Raw genomic sequence first — 15,408 nt, 5'->3', positions numbered from 1 at the left:
TCCAGTTTTGATGACTCTTTATTAGTTTATTCTTTCACAAAATCCCCCCCACTGGCACGTGTCTCCACAGTGCTAGCTAGCCCCATGAACTGGCTAAGGGCTGAAACCACAGGCATTGCCGACCCCCTGGTACACATGAATAAAAAAAGAATACAAGAAAAAAGATTAACAAGAAATAAAGGAAGAGAGATGATGGCAAACAGCCATGCCTTCCATGCTTCTGTACGTTGCTTTGTAAAAGAAAAAAAAGAAGATAGAAATATCAGTACGGCTTGCATCGTTCCTCTGCCATCGCTTATAATGGAACATTCCAGGCTGCACAAAACTCTTCCCTCCAGCCATGCAGGTACATAGGGGTTGTCCTGAGTCCTCTCCCTACATGAGACCCTCTTTATGCAGAGTGAGGCCTCATGCTCTGAGGCGGGACAGCAGGACAGAGCCTATGGCGCCACACGTTGAGCATGTAAACCACATCAGGCTACTTCAGTGCTAGATCCTTTTGGCAGTGAGAGGGGCCAGTTTTCCAGTTGATGTGTATTAGACAAATCAGCTGACATGTTAAAAAAAAAACACCTGACCTCATAGGAGTAGCACTGAGAATCCCAACAACAAACCCATTCAAACGCACACATACCCTTTGTCTTTCGGTCTCCTTGTACTCAAATACACTCCACACATTTCAACAAATATCTTGCATGCGGGAATGAATGGAGACTCGTACACGGATTGGGAAACATTAAGACACGTATATAGACGAGCACACAGGCATGAGGACAGAGAGCAACAAAGCACTAGCAGCAGCTGAGAGAGAGACAGAGACACAGAGGCCACGGGACAGTGTGTCCGTCCGGACTGTTGATAATGACATGTGACGTGCAGAGTTCAGCCCATTTCCAAACCCAAAAGGTGCATGGGAGAAGTCGCTAAGGAGGCTGGGATCACTTTGAAAGCTGGGCTGGAATCAGATTTGGTCATGCCAAAAAAATTGTTGTCCAAATATATTTGAAAGAGACACCATGGAGACATGACGAATGAGGGGGTAAAAAAAGGAATTCCAAGAGTGTGTGAGAGTCAAAGACAGAGAGAGAAAAGGGGAAGAGAGACGAGACAGGGAAGACAGGGTACATACACTGAGGTTACTGCCACGTTGTCTCCCTTTCCTCCGCTGCTGTATGAGCACAGAGAAGACACACACACACACACACACACACACACACACACACACACACACACACACACACACACACACACACACACACACACACACACACACACACACACACACACACACACACACACACACACACACACACACACACACACACACACACACACACACACACACACACACACACACACACACACAGAGAGAGCCACAAGTACACCCAAGGTTTGGTCACACACAGAATTGAGAAAGAGAAATAAAGGAGACAGGGATGGATAGGCGATGACAGAGAAAAGGGGAACAGTGGAGCAAGGAGCAGAGACAGAAGAGTGTCGAACCCAAAAAGTGATGGTGTGCCACGTGGAGAGAGGAAAGACAAAAGACAAGAAAGAGAAGGAGGGACGGAGAAAGACAGTATGATTAGACACTGAAGCAGCAGTGAAGGTGGAAGAGAAACACTTACCACAGAGACTGGGGGAGGTTGGAGCCAAAACAGGGTTATATAGACATGTTCACCATGAAAATGCTCCATCAACTGCAACACGGTCACAACAGCAATGAGGACAATCGGCGAAATACACACACAAATGGATTTGCATACACACACAAGTATAGTCAACAGCGGACAACAGTTTCAGGGCACAGAGAACAGTGAGAGCAGAAGAAAAGCACACACATCTGTAACACACAATATCATGCTGGTTCCAGTCCTGGTTCCAAATAAATACAAATAACCCCAAAATTCCAAAAATATTTAAGCCAAAACTGTAATAGAAGAAGCAAACAGTTTAGATTGAAAACAACGACAAAAAGATAAATAAATCAGCGTCTTGGCAAAAACAAAAAAGGGCCGTCAGAGAGGTGTGTAAACTGTATGTATGTGTGTGCACATTTGTATTTATCAATTTTTTGTGCGCATATGACAACCAGAGCACTCACCGGGGAATGGAACAATATGAAATGGATGAGTGTTAGATGGAAACGAGACAACCAGGGTTGAAAAACCTCCATGCACGTGTCAGGATGAGAGGAAGAGGAGACGACAGCAAGAGAAGAAGAGGTCTCACTTTGCCTTGCTGTGGACCTTTTGAATTCAGGTTTGGTAGGGAGAGCAACATTTCAGCAAAACATGTCCATGTTTTAGCTAGAAATATTGTCGCGATAGCTAGTTAAATGGTAGTCACGTTACGGGTCGTTTAGAAAAAATAAATGTGACCTTTGCCCTTTACCACAAGAGTAGTAATAGGAATTTGTCCACTAGTATGAATCTTTTAGACCCTGTGCCAACCTGTCTCCAACATGGATTCAAGTAACCATAGCAATACGTTTTACACCAACCAATCAGACCTTTGAGATTATGATGTTTTCAAACCGAAATGAGATGAAGAAACAGAGGTAATGGGGGACTGAAAGGGGAGTGGAAGGATGAGAATGCTGCTCACTTGGTTGTCGCCTGGGAGGCGGGGCATGGAAGCGGCCCTGCCATGGCCTTCCATTGGTGGAAAGTGCTCAGTATCCGAGTAACCATCCTGCCCCATCTCTCTCATCTCTACCGTCTGAAAACAGAGCAGGAGAGCAGGAGATGGTGTGACGGCTGACATGAAAACTGACAGGGAGTAGGGGGATATGCTGGAAAGTTTGTTATCCAAAGAAAGCAGAGAATGGAGGGTCTCAGAGAGAGGTCAACGGAGTGTGTGTGAGTGTGAGGAAGGACTTTGCCATTTTGGTTTCTTCTGTTTGTTGTTTTAGTTTGAACTAGAAATACAAAAGGAATTGAGTGTTTGGGTCTTGAGATTAAACTTGGACAATATTTGCTGCTGTCAAAATGGATCATCAAGCCAGTGCAAATATTCAAAAAATATGTGAATTTCCAGACAGTTTACAAATGTAAATCCAGCTTGTTGTCTCAGTTACTACCCTGCACATTTCTCTCTGCAAATATGCCAAATGATATTATGTTTGGAGTGAAACTTTTACAAATGAATGGAACTGTTTAAAACAGATGTGTCACACTATTTCAATCATGAGCTGAGAGGCAGTGCTAGCTATTCCATATATTCAGTCATTAAAAAAGACTAGATAAAACATTAAATCAAATAATAAACTACAAAAAAATGCTTAACAGCTGACTACATTTAAGTGCTAGTGTTTTACCATAGAAGGTATTTGTTTTCTAATATCTCGGGTTTTCTGTGCTTTATGACTCCATTTGTCCGCTTTCACTGTAGGTTATCAATCAAACTAGTTTGAAATAAAGCCGACAGCGACTCTCTTCTATCAAACTCCTGAGTTTAAACCTCTCCAGACCTCTGTTGATTGATATGAAGAAGAGGTTATGTCACAGGCCTGACTGATACAGAGTCAGGCCCTCCAGGAGGTCTACAAGCAGAGAGGTTTAACAGAATGATGACGGAGACATGAACCGCTCTGAGGACAGAGGATAAACTCTCAATGACATGTGGAAATGTACGGCGAAGGAAAGATTCAGTCAGATAAAAAATGTGTAAAGAGACAGGTTGAGAGATGGAAATAACTAAAAGAAGGTTCAACAACATGTCAATGCTAACTGACAAATCTCGAGGAGGGAAAATGGCCTGCTCAAAAGGAACAATAAGGCAACAAAGCAGTAGAGATGGGACAGTATGAGCTTTGAGCTTCTGTATTTTGTGCCAAATAGGCTTTGATTAAATAGGAGAACATATAGTACAAGAATGTGGCTTATCTTCCCGACTACTGACAAGATCGCCTCAACCTTAAGCATGAGTTCATATTGCTGATACTGATTTGGTTGGAGTGTAGACCATGAAACCAGAAGCAAGTTAATGTCCTGTTAAACAAAACATTGCTGTACTTCTAATTGAGGGGTCAGAAGGTAACATTTGAGAAACCAGCATGAGTACGCTAGATTTTTAAATGGTCTGCAAAAACAGTTCTCTAATGAGAGCAGCTAGCAGCACTAGCTCGGAAAGTTATCAAATCTAGCAAGAAAGTCACCAAGTTGGCAGCAGCCCGTCCCTTAGGTTTCACTCTAAAGCTCGTCCCCAACATTATTATTATACAATTAAACATATGATGGTAAAAGCTCAGTGAGGAACATGGCTGTTTTTAGCACTCACATCTGTAGTTTGTGGAAGACTCTGGTGACGCATGTGAACAAATGCAATGATTGGACAGACTTATAACAGTCCTGCGACATCCACAAATGACAGATATTTTTGTTTAAACAACACCCAAACCTGGTGTCGTTATCTAATTAATGTAATGCACAGGGGTTATGGATAAAGGGGGGACTGCTTTAATGGAGATGGAATTTGAATCTGTAACTCCATAATGATCAAAGTTCATTTTACCATTAAAGTGTCCTCAATGGTTCTTTGGGGGTTCATTTGTTAGCAATGACATGAAAGTAAAACAAATGTTGAATGGGAGTTGAGTGTTTGAGTCCACACAAACTTGGTGTGTGACAAAGATGTGTTTTAAGTGTGTGTGTGTGTGTGTGTGTGTGTGTGTGTGTGTGTGTGTGTGTGTGTGTGTGTGTTTGTGGTCCTGGGGGTGTGCCTGTATGAGCTTCTACCTGAGAGTTGCTCATGCTCCCCAGGCTGTCCTCAGGGTGTCCCTCAGGGCTCCAGCTGCCTGCTTTTTGGGACATCTCCTGAGCACGAGCCGTCACCCACGATTGGCTCGCCGGGATCCCCCCCTGTACCGTCCTATGACACACACAAACGTACCATCACACACACATCTTTCTGAAAGGAATATCTGACCCATAAAATAATGATTTGCATATCAATGGCTCACCCCGTGTTACCTTAAAAACGTTTTCTTGCGTGCCTCCATGGTGAACGATAAATACAAAAACTATATTGGAACATCAGTTAAAACATTCTGGCATTATCTCATGAAGTTTAGATTTACTTGAAGTTATCAAAAATACGTTTTTGGAATATTTAATCCCCATGGAGGGTGTGAGAAAAGTTGTATCCAATACTTCAAGGTAAGAGGGGCTAAATAATTTGAGATACAATCGTCATTTTGCAGGTGAAATATTCCTAGATTTCTACAAACCACCTCCGGTAAAGCAACCACGACAACCGGCGTCACACTCACAGGCCGTTGACCGTCTCTGTCGTCTCAGGTGGAGGGAGGGCGTTGTTAAGTCCCGGACCCCCATCCTGGCCTGGGGAAGGTGGCTCCACGCGCTGAAACAGTAATGGCGTTCGATTCTGTGTGAGATATACAACATGGCCGTCGCCAGCTATCAGGCAGACTGACAGGGAAATGGAGGGAGAAGGAGCAGAGCAGGAACAGAGGGCATGTAGAGAGGGGACTGTCGGCTGAAGCAAGGCCAGGCAAAAGAGGTTATCGAGGAGGAATAAATGGGGAGCTGCCCAGCAGCTAACAAGAGAAAGAGATGGGTCGACTAGGAGTGCATTGTGGGACCTGGCAACCCTTTGAGCAACCAGGTAGAGGACTTTAAGAAGTCCAATAAGGAAGCAGAATTCACCCACTCAGGCTAGATCTCAGGATAGGATCAAACTGAATTATCAGTAATCATTTAGTGTTTCATCTTATGATCAGTTGTCATAAGATGATTGATACTAAACATCTAAAAATACATTTCCCTTATAAAAAAAAGCTTTTTTTTATAGCAGGGAAAGTAGAATTGATACCGACATGAAGGGGAGTAATAGAAGAGGAGCCTCTTTCAAAATAGGGATGGAGAACATCATGACTCATCAACAAGGCAACAATCCTGCGAAGGGGAACATACAGCAGGTGAAATGCATGATGGGACATACATACGTTGTCATTCATGTATTTATCATTGACTAAAGAAGTTCCAAAGTGCTGCCTAATTACCAGCGCTCAAAATGTCAGATTGGTCCTGGAGCTGTTACACATGCAAGTTAAAAAAAATCCTCAAATGTCACAATTAAAAATGTCCACATTTTGAGTTTGTGATTTTAAAATCTTTTTTCTACCTTAATTTAAATCCACACTATGGCAAACCTTCCATCTATGGTTGCAAACACTAAATACAATATGATTTACAACAGGTAAAATAAACCTTTACATAGTTATGTGATGTCTGCACTTATTCAATGTTTTGGATGAGGAAACACTGCAGAGGTTTAGCACTGTGTGTTGCTACAACATATGCTAGCTATGTGTCTGGGGAGAGAAGGGGTAAAGGAGCACGAAAAAGGGGCCAAAGAGGGTTTGCTGATGTTTGAGAGATGGCAATCGTATCCTTACACGTGCAATGAAATATCAGGTTGCTGAGGAGCATTACATTTCAGTTCTAATGAGACATCATCTCCTGATCCAAGATGAAATACAGCTACGGGTAGGATGCAGCAACATCATAATGCAAATCGAACAGTCAAAGGTTACAAGCATTGGGGATTGGGAGTGAGGAGGTACCATATCTTTTTCAAGCATCAAACCAGGAGAGAATCAGGCTCAGGATAGAGGAGCTTTAATAAAGGCTCCCATGGTGCTTCAGGCACAGGCACCTCGGGGGCTGTGACAACACTGGAGTCTGGGTAAACCAATTCATGTATTTTTCTTATAAAAAATGCGTGATAACTGCAAAACCCTGGCTTTTGCATTTTACATTTTGTGAAGAGTATACCTAAATAATGCACTAAATGTTGCCAAAGCTTAAAAGCAAGAAGTACCACAACTTGCCCAGCAGATGGCAGCACTGTTTTGGCTGTTAGATAAAAAGCTATAGGTGATTTCATAAGATTGGTGACTGAATAAGGACTCCTCCCTGGATGGAGGTTGTCACAGCCCAGGCTTACATGAATGGGACTACAGCCCTGCAGCTTTGATTTCAGTACGTCAGTCTGCCTTTGACTTTAAAGGGTCGGATGCAGGTGGAGTGCTTTTGCTCGTTGAGACAGCAGTACCTGCTCATCACGAAGTGCCTGGGAGCGCTTGATCTTGCTCTGCCGGTAGTACTCCATGATCATCATGGCAGCATAGATTTTCCCAACTGTCAGGTCTGTGGCTGCTGAGAGAATGACAAGTTACCCTGCGAGATTAGACCTTTGGTATGGACCCTGATCGCAAGGAATGGCAGAAAGGGGGTGAGGCATGCACACAAAACAGAGTACATTTCACACACACAACATTGAGCGAATAGTCTTTTCACAGACAGATTTTTTTTTTTTTTAACTCTACTGTATAATATATAAATAAAATTGTGTAATCAAGCACATTATTTTGATATAGGTCAAACAAATCCAGTCACTCCGGGTAACTATAACCATGTGATCACAAGAATCAACATAAAAAAATAAAGTAAATCAAAATAAAATTTGGTGATATTTACACTATAAATGACTCATTTGAACATGGTTGCAAATGTAATGCCAAATACACAATACATTTTGAGAGCAAATCTCATGCATGTCACAAACTAAAGCAACCGCTGTGTCATGCAACTAGTGCGTTAGCACATGTGCATTTGTGTAAGAAACACTGAAAAAGTATCAAGCACAGCCAGCCTGGCGCACACAGCTGACCGCCCCTGAAGTGAAAAGACGTCTATAGAGAGTTGATCTATAGTGAGGCACCCTCTGATCTCAGGCACAGAGAGGGGGAGAGTTGTGGGGGTCTGACAGGGATGGAGGGTCTGTTCTTGTTAGTGTGGTGTCTGTAGCTGAAGGAAAAGATAGGAAATGGCTGCAATCACACCAAATAAGGCGTTGGTCATGCGGCGGTTTGCAATCTAAATGACCCATTTGTGTGTAGTCAAGCTGTATCCCCCAAGCAGCAGAAGGAGACTTTATATTTCATCGGACATTTTTTTCTCAGAGCAATTTTATGATCTTGACAACAACAGCACTTGAAGGCAACTTCATTCATTTCACAGCGTAACAAGAGTCACAGGGATTTTGCCCTTCAAGAAACATAATATGCCATTTCCCATACAATTTGAGATGATACACAAAACTAGGGATAAGTGATACCTATATTTTCTTTATTTAAGTTGTATTTGGCCCCTTATCTATGGCAATAAGAGACAGATAAATGTACTGTACTCTCTCAGTGACAGGCTGTTTAATGTATTGGCCGTTTAAACTTTCCTATTGCTGTTTTTTTTGTTTTCTTAATAAAAAAAATCCCTGATTGAGAGAATAGGAGGAATGGCGTTTTTGTAGCACCGCGTTATTAGTTGTGAATGCAGCCTTGGTGTTGTGTGTGAAGTAGTTCTGCGTCTATCGTCCAGCCTGTGCTTTGTACTTTAGTAAGTTAGTTAGATTGTTAGCTTTCTTAACTATGTCTTCCTAGATCTCAGGTTTATGGGTGGGGATGTGTGGGGTTATGTACCGGCTGTATCAGAGGGTGCAGCAGTGAGAGAGACTGACTGAGAGAAGCGGTCCTCAGGTGGCGTGAAGAGAATAATCGTCGGAGCACTGGGCGGCACAGAGTGGCTGCATCCATGCCACATTGCTGCGCCTGCACAACACTCTGCAACTTACACTTGTGCGGCGTAACCAGCAAATCTAGAGTCTTCTGCGAGAGGTTGGGCCAGATCGCCATCATCTCTTTCCTCAGCTCGGCGTCCATCTGGTGCTTGTCAACCCCACCTAGGCAGAGTTCAACAAACATGCAACACACATACAAACACGCACATATATAGACAGACAAGCCCAAGTACACACAGTAGAAATTGGGACAGAAAAAAGTGTATGCATTCACACACAAACCATTCATACACAACCAGATTGACACAAAAAGGTATAAGAGAGGACATACAAACGTGAAAACAAAAACAACAACATATTTGTATTAGTAAGGTCATGATAACCCCTATGCATTTTTTTCCTCCAATATAGTAATGATTTAATCAGAGGTCATTCTATTTTTTATGAAAAAACCTCGATTCCACCCTCATCATTTCACATAAGATACTACACACAGTATAAGACGCCATCAAAATCACACTGTACTTAAGATACAGGAGGTGACGCTTCAGGAAGGTTTCTGGGTTCGGTGCTGCACTTTGGGGGGAAATAAGATAAAAGGACAAGAAATCATGTGGAAATTGAAGTAGAAGGAGGTAAGAGGGACTCCAAACCTTCTGCACCCTTGGCGATCTTGATGTCCAGTGCCGTGCGGATCAAGGCCATGAGAGTGGAGTTGAAGTGGACCGTGTTGTCATCGGCAACAGGCAGATCCATACGGAGCAGCCTCTGTGGGAGAGCCAATCAGGGCGAGTGGTGAGAAAATGGGGAAGTAAGCGGGTCGGCGTGCTTGTGGAACCTCCAGGTGTAAAGGGGGGGGGGGGGGGGGGGGGGGGGGGGGGGAGGGGAGGGGGAGGGTAAAGGAGGTTGAAGGAGCTTTGCATAGCATCTGTAGCAAGCTCTGACTCAGTGTCCAATTAGGTCCATTTGATATTCAGTGCATCTGCGACATCAATTCACAATTAGGAAATTCACAGTATTCAATCTGTTTTGTCATATGGACGAACCTGTGAGTGCTAAGATGATTAATAAAGACGTTTCTTTCAAGATTGGTTCCTTGACTCATGTATCTTCGTAACTGGTCTTCTAAGTCTATTTGTTGACAATCACAAGTCCTCACAGGTTGGTTAAACAGGTGATGTTGAGCCTTCAATGAGGATACAGGACAGTCTGAGCAGCAGCTACTAACATCCAGAGCTCCTCCTGGGGGTTTGGAGGTTCACAGTGAAAACAACAGAGACCTAATGACAAACCATTAAACCAAAAACAACCGGGGGGGGGGGGGGGCGATCTAAGAAGGAACACACTTTGTTTTTCGTTTATTGGTTTGATTTTGTATAGGTCTTGTTGGTTTATCATTTATAACACAGACACACACAGATGACAGATTGACGTTCGGGTGTTTGGTGACAGAAGACGGCGCCATCCCAACATGCAGCTTATCATGCCTGCCCCCACACCCAGATGTAATGCCTTTCCTTTAATCCATCCATCAAAACTTAGAAAAAACTCTATCCCCCAAACCTGTCTTGCATATCCCACCCTCATGCGGCATGCGATGCATACACAATATGCCTCTCAGGACAAGCAGCTGCGCAGCCGTACACAGAAAGCATCCTCTGTTGGCGACATTCAAATGAGTTGTTTTAAAGTGGCTAGTTATTGTAGGGAATAAGAACATCTGTAGACGATGGGCTAACCTGAAATAATAGAGCATCTCGCTCTATTGCTAATTATCTGATGTCTAAAATGTGAGAAATGGGCACAGACTTGGAGGGTTAATAGGTGAGAGAGAGCAGCATTCTGTGGAAACAGAAAGAAGACGAAACGAAATGGCCGCCATGGAAGTGGTGTTTTGGTGCTAAAATGCAGATGGTTGTTCAGGTGAACATAGTCCAGGTATATGAGGTGAAAGGAAATATGGCTTCTGCCAGAAAATAGATTTTAAAAGAGTTGAAAGGGACAGCTTAAGGGAAAGAGATGATAGAGAAATAAAAATCAATAGGTTAATAGGTTAAGAGCTGGAGCGTGTAAAGAGGAAAATGTGACCAAAAGAGACAAGAGCAAATAGGACGTAAAGGAAAAAAGAAAGAAGGCCCTGCGTGTCTCTTCAGGACAGAGAAGACTGAAGGTTAAGAGCAGTGGAGCGGATGGGTCATTGTTCTGTGGACTGGGGGGGGGGAGGTCAAAGGTAAGGTTTGGATTTCTCTCATTGGCTCAGGGAAAGGTGAACGGGAAATAAGGAATCAACACAAAGATGGCAAATAGGGTTAGATCTTTGGATCAGGGAAGCCAACACCATGCATGTAGAGCATGTTAGGTTGTTGGGTGAGGGGAGTAGGGGTTTACTTTTAAGTTCAGGGAGGAGGCTTTTAGGGAGAATAGTTGATACAATAAAAAAGAGGAGAAGAAGAAAGCATCTAATGTAAGGCTGGGGTAATCAAATAAAAACATGAGAAAGAGACAGAGATAGAGGTGCGGAAACCTGGAGCAAATAATATAATTCAAACCTCAGGTGAATGTTTTCCCTTTGAGTGTAATCAAGTGGGGATGGATAATAATTTTGAGTGCAATAACCACACTGTAAATACATGGTAGTAGTAGGCTGAGTAATCGGGCAGATTAATGCCATTTAGATTTTATATACTATTTCACTGTTGTTAATTAAATTAAAATCATATATTTGTTCATCTATTTTTTTAGTTTAGTTACCTGTGGACATTTCTTTCGATCATAGATTTGTCCTTATACATACAATGTTCTGCCACTAGGGGGCTCTCATCTCAGCAATAATGACGGTGTAGCCCCTGATAACAATTTCTTCATGGTTCAGCAGTAAGACTATTTTTTAACAGAAGTCAATGTATCTGCTCCTCTCCAAAACAAAATGGGTTAAGCTAGAAAAAACACTAAACACTTTCTACTTGATCAAGTAAATGTTAAAAATGGTAATTGGTAATAAATATTGGCCACCTTCTAAATATCGGCATTGGCCATTTAAATATCTCATATATCATATCTAAGCCCCATTCATTTGAAATGTTATATAATGTCAGTACTATTTGCCCCAGGCCTGCAGGAGTAGAAGGGAGGTGGATAAAGCGATGGACGCGATGGAGTGATCTCCTGTGCCTACAGGCTGTTTGGCCGGCTGCCCCCCCGAGGCTCACAGTGATCTGCCAATGATGCTTCATGAGACACATTGATCACAAGAGGTGTAACAGGAACATGTGGTACCATGAAGGCAAATATGTTGTTATATTTCTGTATATTTCTATATTTCTGGTGACAATTGATGTCAGATTAATTGTGTCAGAGCTGATTATATGACAGACGGGGGGGGTTTGTGCATTGGGTTGGTGGTTATCGGCCATGCAGAAGGCAGGTGAGGGAGTGTATATGTGTGGGGAGGGGAGCAATATGCAGAGATGAGGGGGGCTGGAAACAGAATAGAACTGCATTGACGACAGAACCAAAGGACAAAGAGAAGATTGGACTTGCAGATAGAAAAAGAGCTGCTTGGGGGCTTTGGAGCTGCTACATGAAGGGTGACAGAAAAAGAACTGCTTCTGTATGGCAACCAAAGGCTCTCTGAGGGAAACACATCACTGAGACAAGCCCTTCTGCTCTCTCTACCATTAGGAATAAGAGAAAGATATCTGTGTGTAGGTGGATATGACTTCAATCTGTGTTTGTGTGCATGTGTGCGTGGTTGTCTGCCACATCCACAGGACGGAACGAGTCAGAGGACGTAAGTCTAGCGGACCTTCCAAGCCCTGCTGCACACGCATGTTTCTCTGTGTGTGTGTGTGTGTGTGTGTGTGTGTGTGTATTCATGTGTGAAATGTCTAACTATTGAACATCTCAACTATTAAAATAACTGCATTCATACATTAGCTTGTCACTCTCACTTTACCTGAAGAATAATGACACTATTTCAAAAACATGTGCATGATGTTTGTGTAAATGTGTGTCGTACACGGTGCAAACGAGCTGAGAAGGTCCCTCTTTTCGTCCCCTCCTGTGGATACACCCCCCCCCCCCCCCCACACCCCAGCTTAACCCCTAACCCCATCTTGCTACCTCCACCCACCAATCCCACACCACCACACAACGCCACAACACCGACCAGCCCACCCCCACTTTCCACGAAAAGAAACAGAAACAGAACTGAAGAAAAACAACGACACTAAAGGTTACACCACGTTGAGCGCTTGAAGTCCCTGGCACCCTCCCCTTTCTGGACCCCCCCACCCCCCCAAAATAACACCCATAGGAGACTGGGGGTGAAGATGGGGCCCTTTCTGACCTTGTAGGCCACCCGTGCTGGACACCTCTTCCCGAGGCCTAGTGGAGGACACATTTGCCTCAGCATGTCATACATTTCCCTGCAACTGATCCTGCCACTGCATCATCAGCCATCACCCCGTTAACAAGAGCACAAAAAAAAAGGAGAGATGGAGATATTTAGAAAAGAGAGAAGAGGAGAGAAATAAGATGCAGCGAGAGATTGAGGAGACGAGTGGTTTAAGGACAGAGTTGAAAAGGAGGAGGCGCAGAGTCAGAGATGAAGAGAGAGAATTAGAGGAAGACCAAGTAAAATAAATAAACCACAAAAAGACAAGGTTATTGGGCTGATTTGGAGCGACTGTGGCTGTGTGGCTTCTGTGTGAGCTACTCCGTAATGTCAAAGAACAGACGGAGTAAAGGACAGAGGGAAGGGAAACAACAGGAGGATTGGAATTTGAGAAGTAAATGTAGGTATCAGAAGACAACTCTGTGTAAGCAGGACAAAGGCATATAGATATATATGTGTGTGTGTGTGTGTGTGTGTGCTGCTGCTCGGACCAGGAGAGGGGGGAGGAGGAGGAAGGGGTGTCAATGCAGTTTCTGTCTTTCCCCAAACCCCCAAAAAACCAAGAACAATGCAACACTACAGTGAGAACCCGTAGCTTGCTACATTATAGCCATGGCTCCAAGCAAAAAGAAAATAATAATCAAAAAAGAATATGTACAAAAAAAAAGATTTCTTTTCAAATGTGCTAAAAAATGTGGATTTGTTTTTTTCACTCGGTGCATTCCACATGCGTCTCTGGGTGTCTGCATTGTCCCGCACATTCTCTCAGCAATTCAGAATGCAAGTCGATAATGGTGGAAAAGAAGTTTTAAATTGAAATGATAATAAAAAAATAAAGCGGCATTCACTCCATTCCTGGATGCTGTGGCTAGCAAGTGTGGTTGAGAGATTTTGTTTTAATAGAAGTCAAACCTTGCAGGCCACCCTATGGGGGCATTTCTTTCCTAAGCCGAGAGGCGGGTCGATAACTCGCAATAAACTGTACATGTCCTTATAATGAATGCGCCCGCTGCAAGAAGAATACAGGGGAGTTAAGAAAAACACACGCACAGGAAAAAAAAACACACAGACACACAGAAAGAAGACAGAACATTGGGAGGAAGAGCACAAGAGTGACAAGAACACAGTATCTGAAAATACTTTACAACACGTTTACTGTAAATAACTGACTCTGTAGACACTTCTGCACCTGCATGCTCCTACAGTTACCAAACTCTACACACTATCCGTGTTCCACTTTATGCCACCATTTGTTAAATGCGTTTTTTAGCCTCGATGTTTTACAACTGACAAATAACACTCTTAAACTCAAGTCCTAAACATGGCTCTCTTCCATTTTTCCACATGCACATTTTGTACACTAACATGTTTTTGTTGGACATTGCCTTGTTTTTGTACTTTTTCTTCTATCTGGCACTTGTGACTTAACAACAGTTCATCGTGGTTTCTTTCAGCGACTTCATTTGATGCTGGCTGATAGGTTTAAACAAAGTCATCTGAGTATTTAATTGCAGATCGGCTGGCAATGAATAAAGCAAGTTGATTCAGGATATTTAACTTTTTCAATAATATACTTTTCAAATCTTTGGGATTAGGGGAAGTTATGATGAATTACAAGCCAAAAGGCACACGTTGTTGATGTTAAAGAACAGTTTAAGTGTTCTTGGATTTGTCTAAAGACATCACATTTGTAACTCCAGCCTGACGTGAGTCTACATTATATGACTCAAGGTCATTTTTCCATCTTCCTCTGTTTCTCTCTCTCTCTTACTCCTCGTCCTCAGTTCGACAGCCCTTGCTTTAGTCCCTCCAGTCAAACCCCTGTCTAGATGTGTGCACAATGTAATTAAAGATTTGCAAACAGAGTAGAAAAGCATGTCCTTGGTTACCAGCTAAATGCTTAATAGCATGCTTGCGGTGTGTAGATCTCCTCCCTCTTAATATTATGTGTTTAATGTTAAGTATCTTAGTTCCCTGTCTTCTGATTCCTGTGCAGCGTGTCAGATTTAGTACGTTTGGGTTGAAAATAGCATGTTAGTGTCAACGAATAGAACACAAAATGTTATACATTCCTACTAATAATACATCTCTTGTCAGACTTTGTAGAGCTGTCTATGTGCAGGCTACAGGTCGGGGCAACACACAGGCACTGGAATACAGATACCATCAAACGTAGCATGTCTACAGGAGACATTTAGACCACAGAGTTGGACAAGGGGAGCTGTGTGTAAACATTGCCACATTGTTTTTTAAACCGTATGCAGATTCCAGGAGTGGTAAAATATTTGGTACGGGGTGGGAGATATTTCAGGGGAGGAGGAGGAGGTGGAGGAGGAGGAGGGAGGGGTTGTACGGCGTGAGAGAGATAACCAGATGCCTGATGAGGTTATGCTCAGATCCGTTACAGC

At 43.0% G+C, this 15,408-nt stretch overlaps 1 protein-coding gene across 1 annotated transcript in view; it reads right to left on the bottom strand.

Moving 5' to 3' along the window:
• The window catches only part of cacna1aa (calcium channel, voltage-dependent, P/Q type, alpha 1A subunit, a), an 80,558-nt gene that overhangs the window by 7,967 nt on the left and 57,183 nt on the right, over window positions 1–15,408 (bottom strand). The window contains 7 exon segments of the mRNA XM_034143354.1: window positions 2,608–2,721; window positions 4,740–4,872; window positions 5,273–5,388; window positions 7,081–7,184; window positions 8,659–8,766; window positions 9,258–9,372; window positions 13,913–14,009. Of these exon segments, the coding sequence (XP_033999245.1) occupies window positions 2,608–2,721; window positions 4,740–4,872; window positions 5,273–5,388; window positions 7,081–7,184; window positions 8,659–8,766; window positions 9,258–9,372; window positions 13,913–14,009 (787 nt within the window).

The sequence above is a fragment of the Trematomus bernacchii genome, unplaced genomic scaffold (genome assembly GCF_902827165.1).
Source record: "Trematomus bernacchii unplaced genomic scaffold, fTreBer1.1, whole genome shotgun sequence".
NCBI classification, from domain to species: Eukaryota; Metazoa; Chordata; class Actinopteri; order Perciformes; family Nototheniidae; genus Trematomus; species Trematomus bernacchii.
The sequence above is the reverse complement of the archived record's forward strand: the minus strand, read 5'-3'. Positions and strand labels throughout refer to the sequence as shown.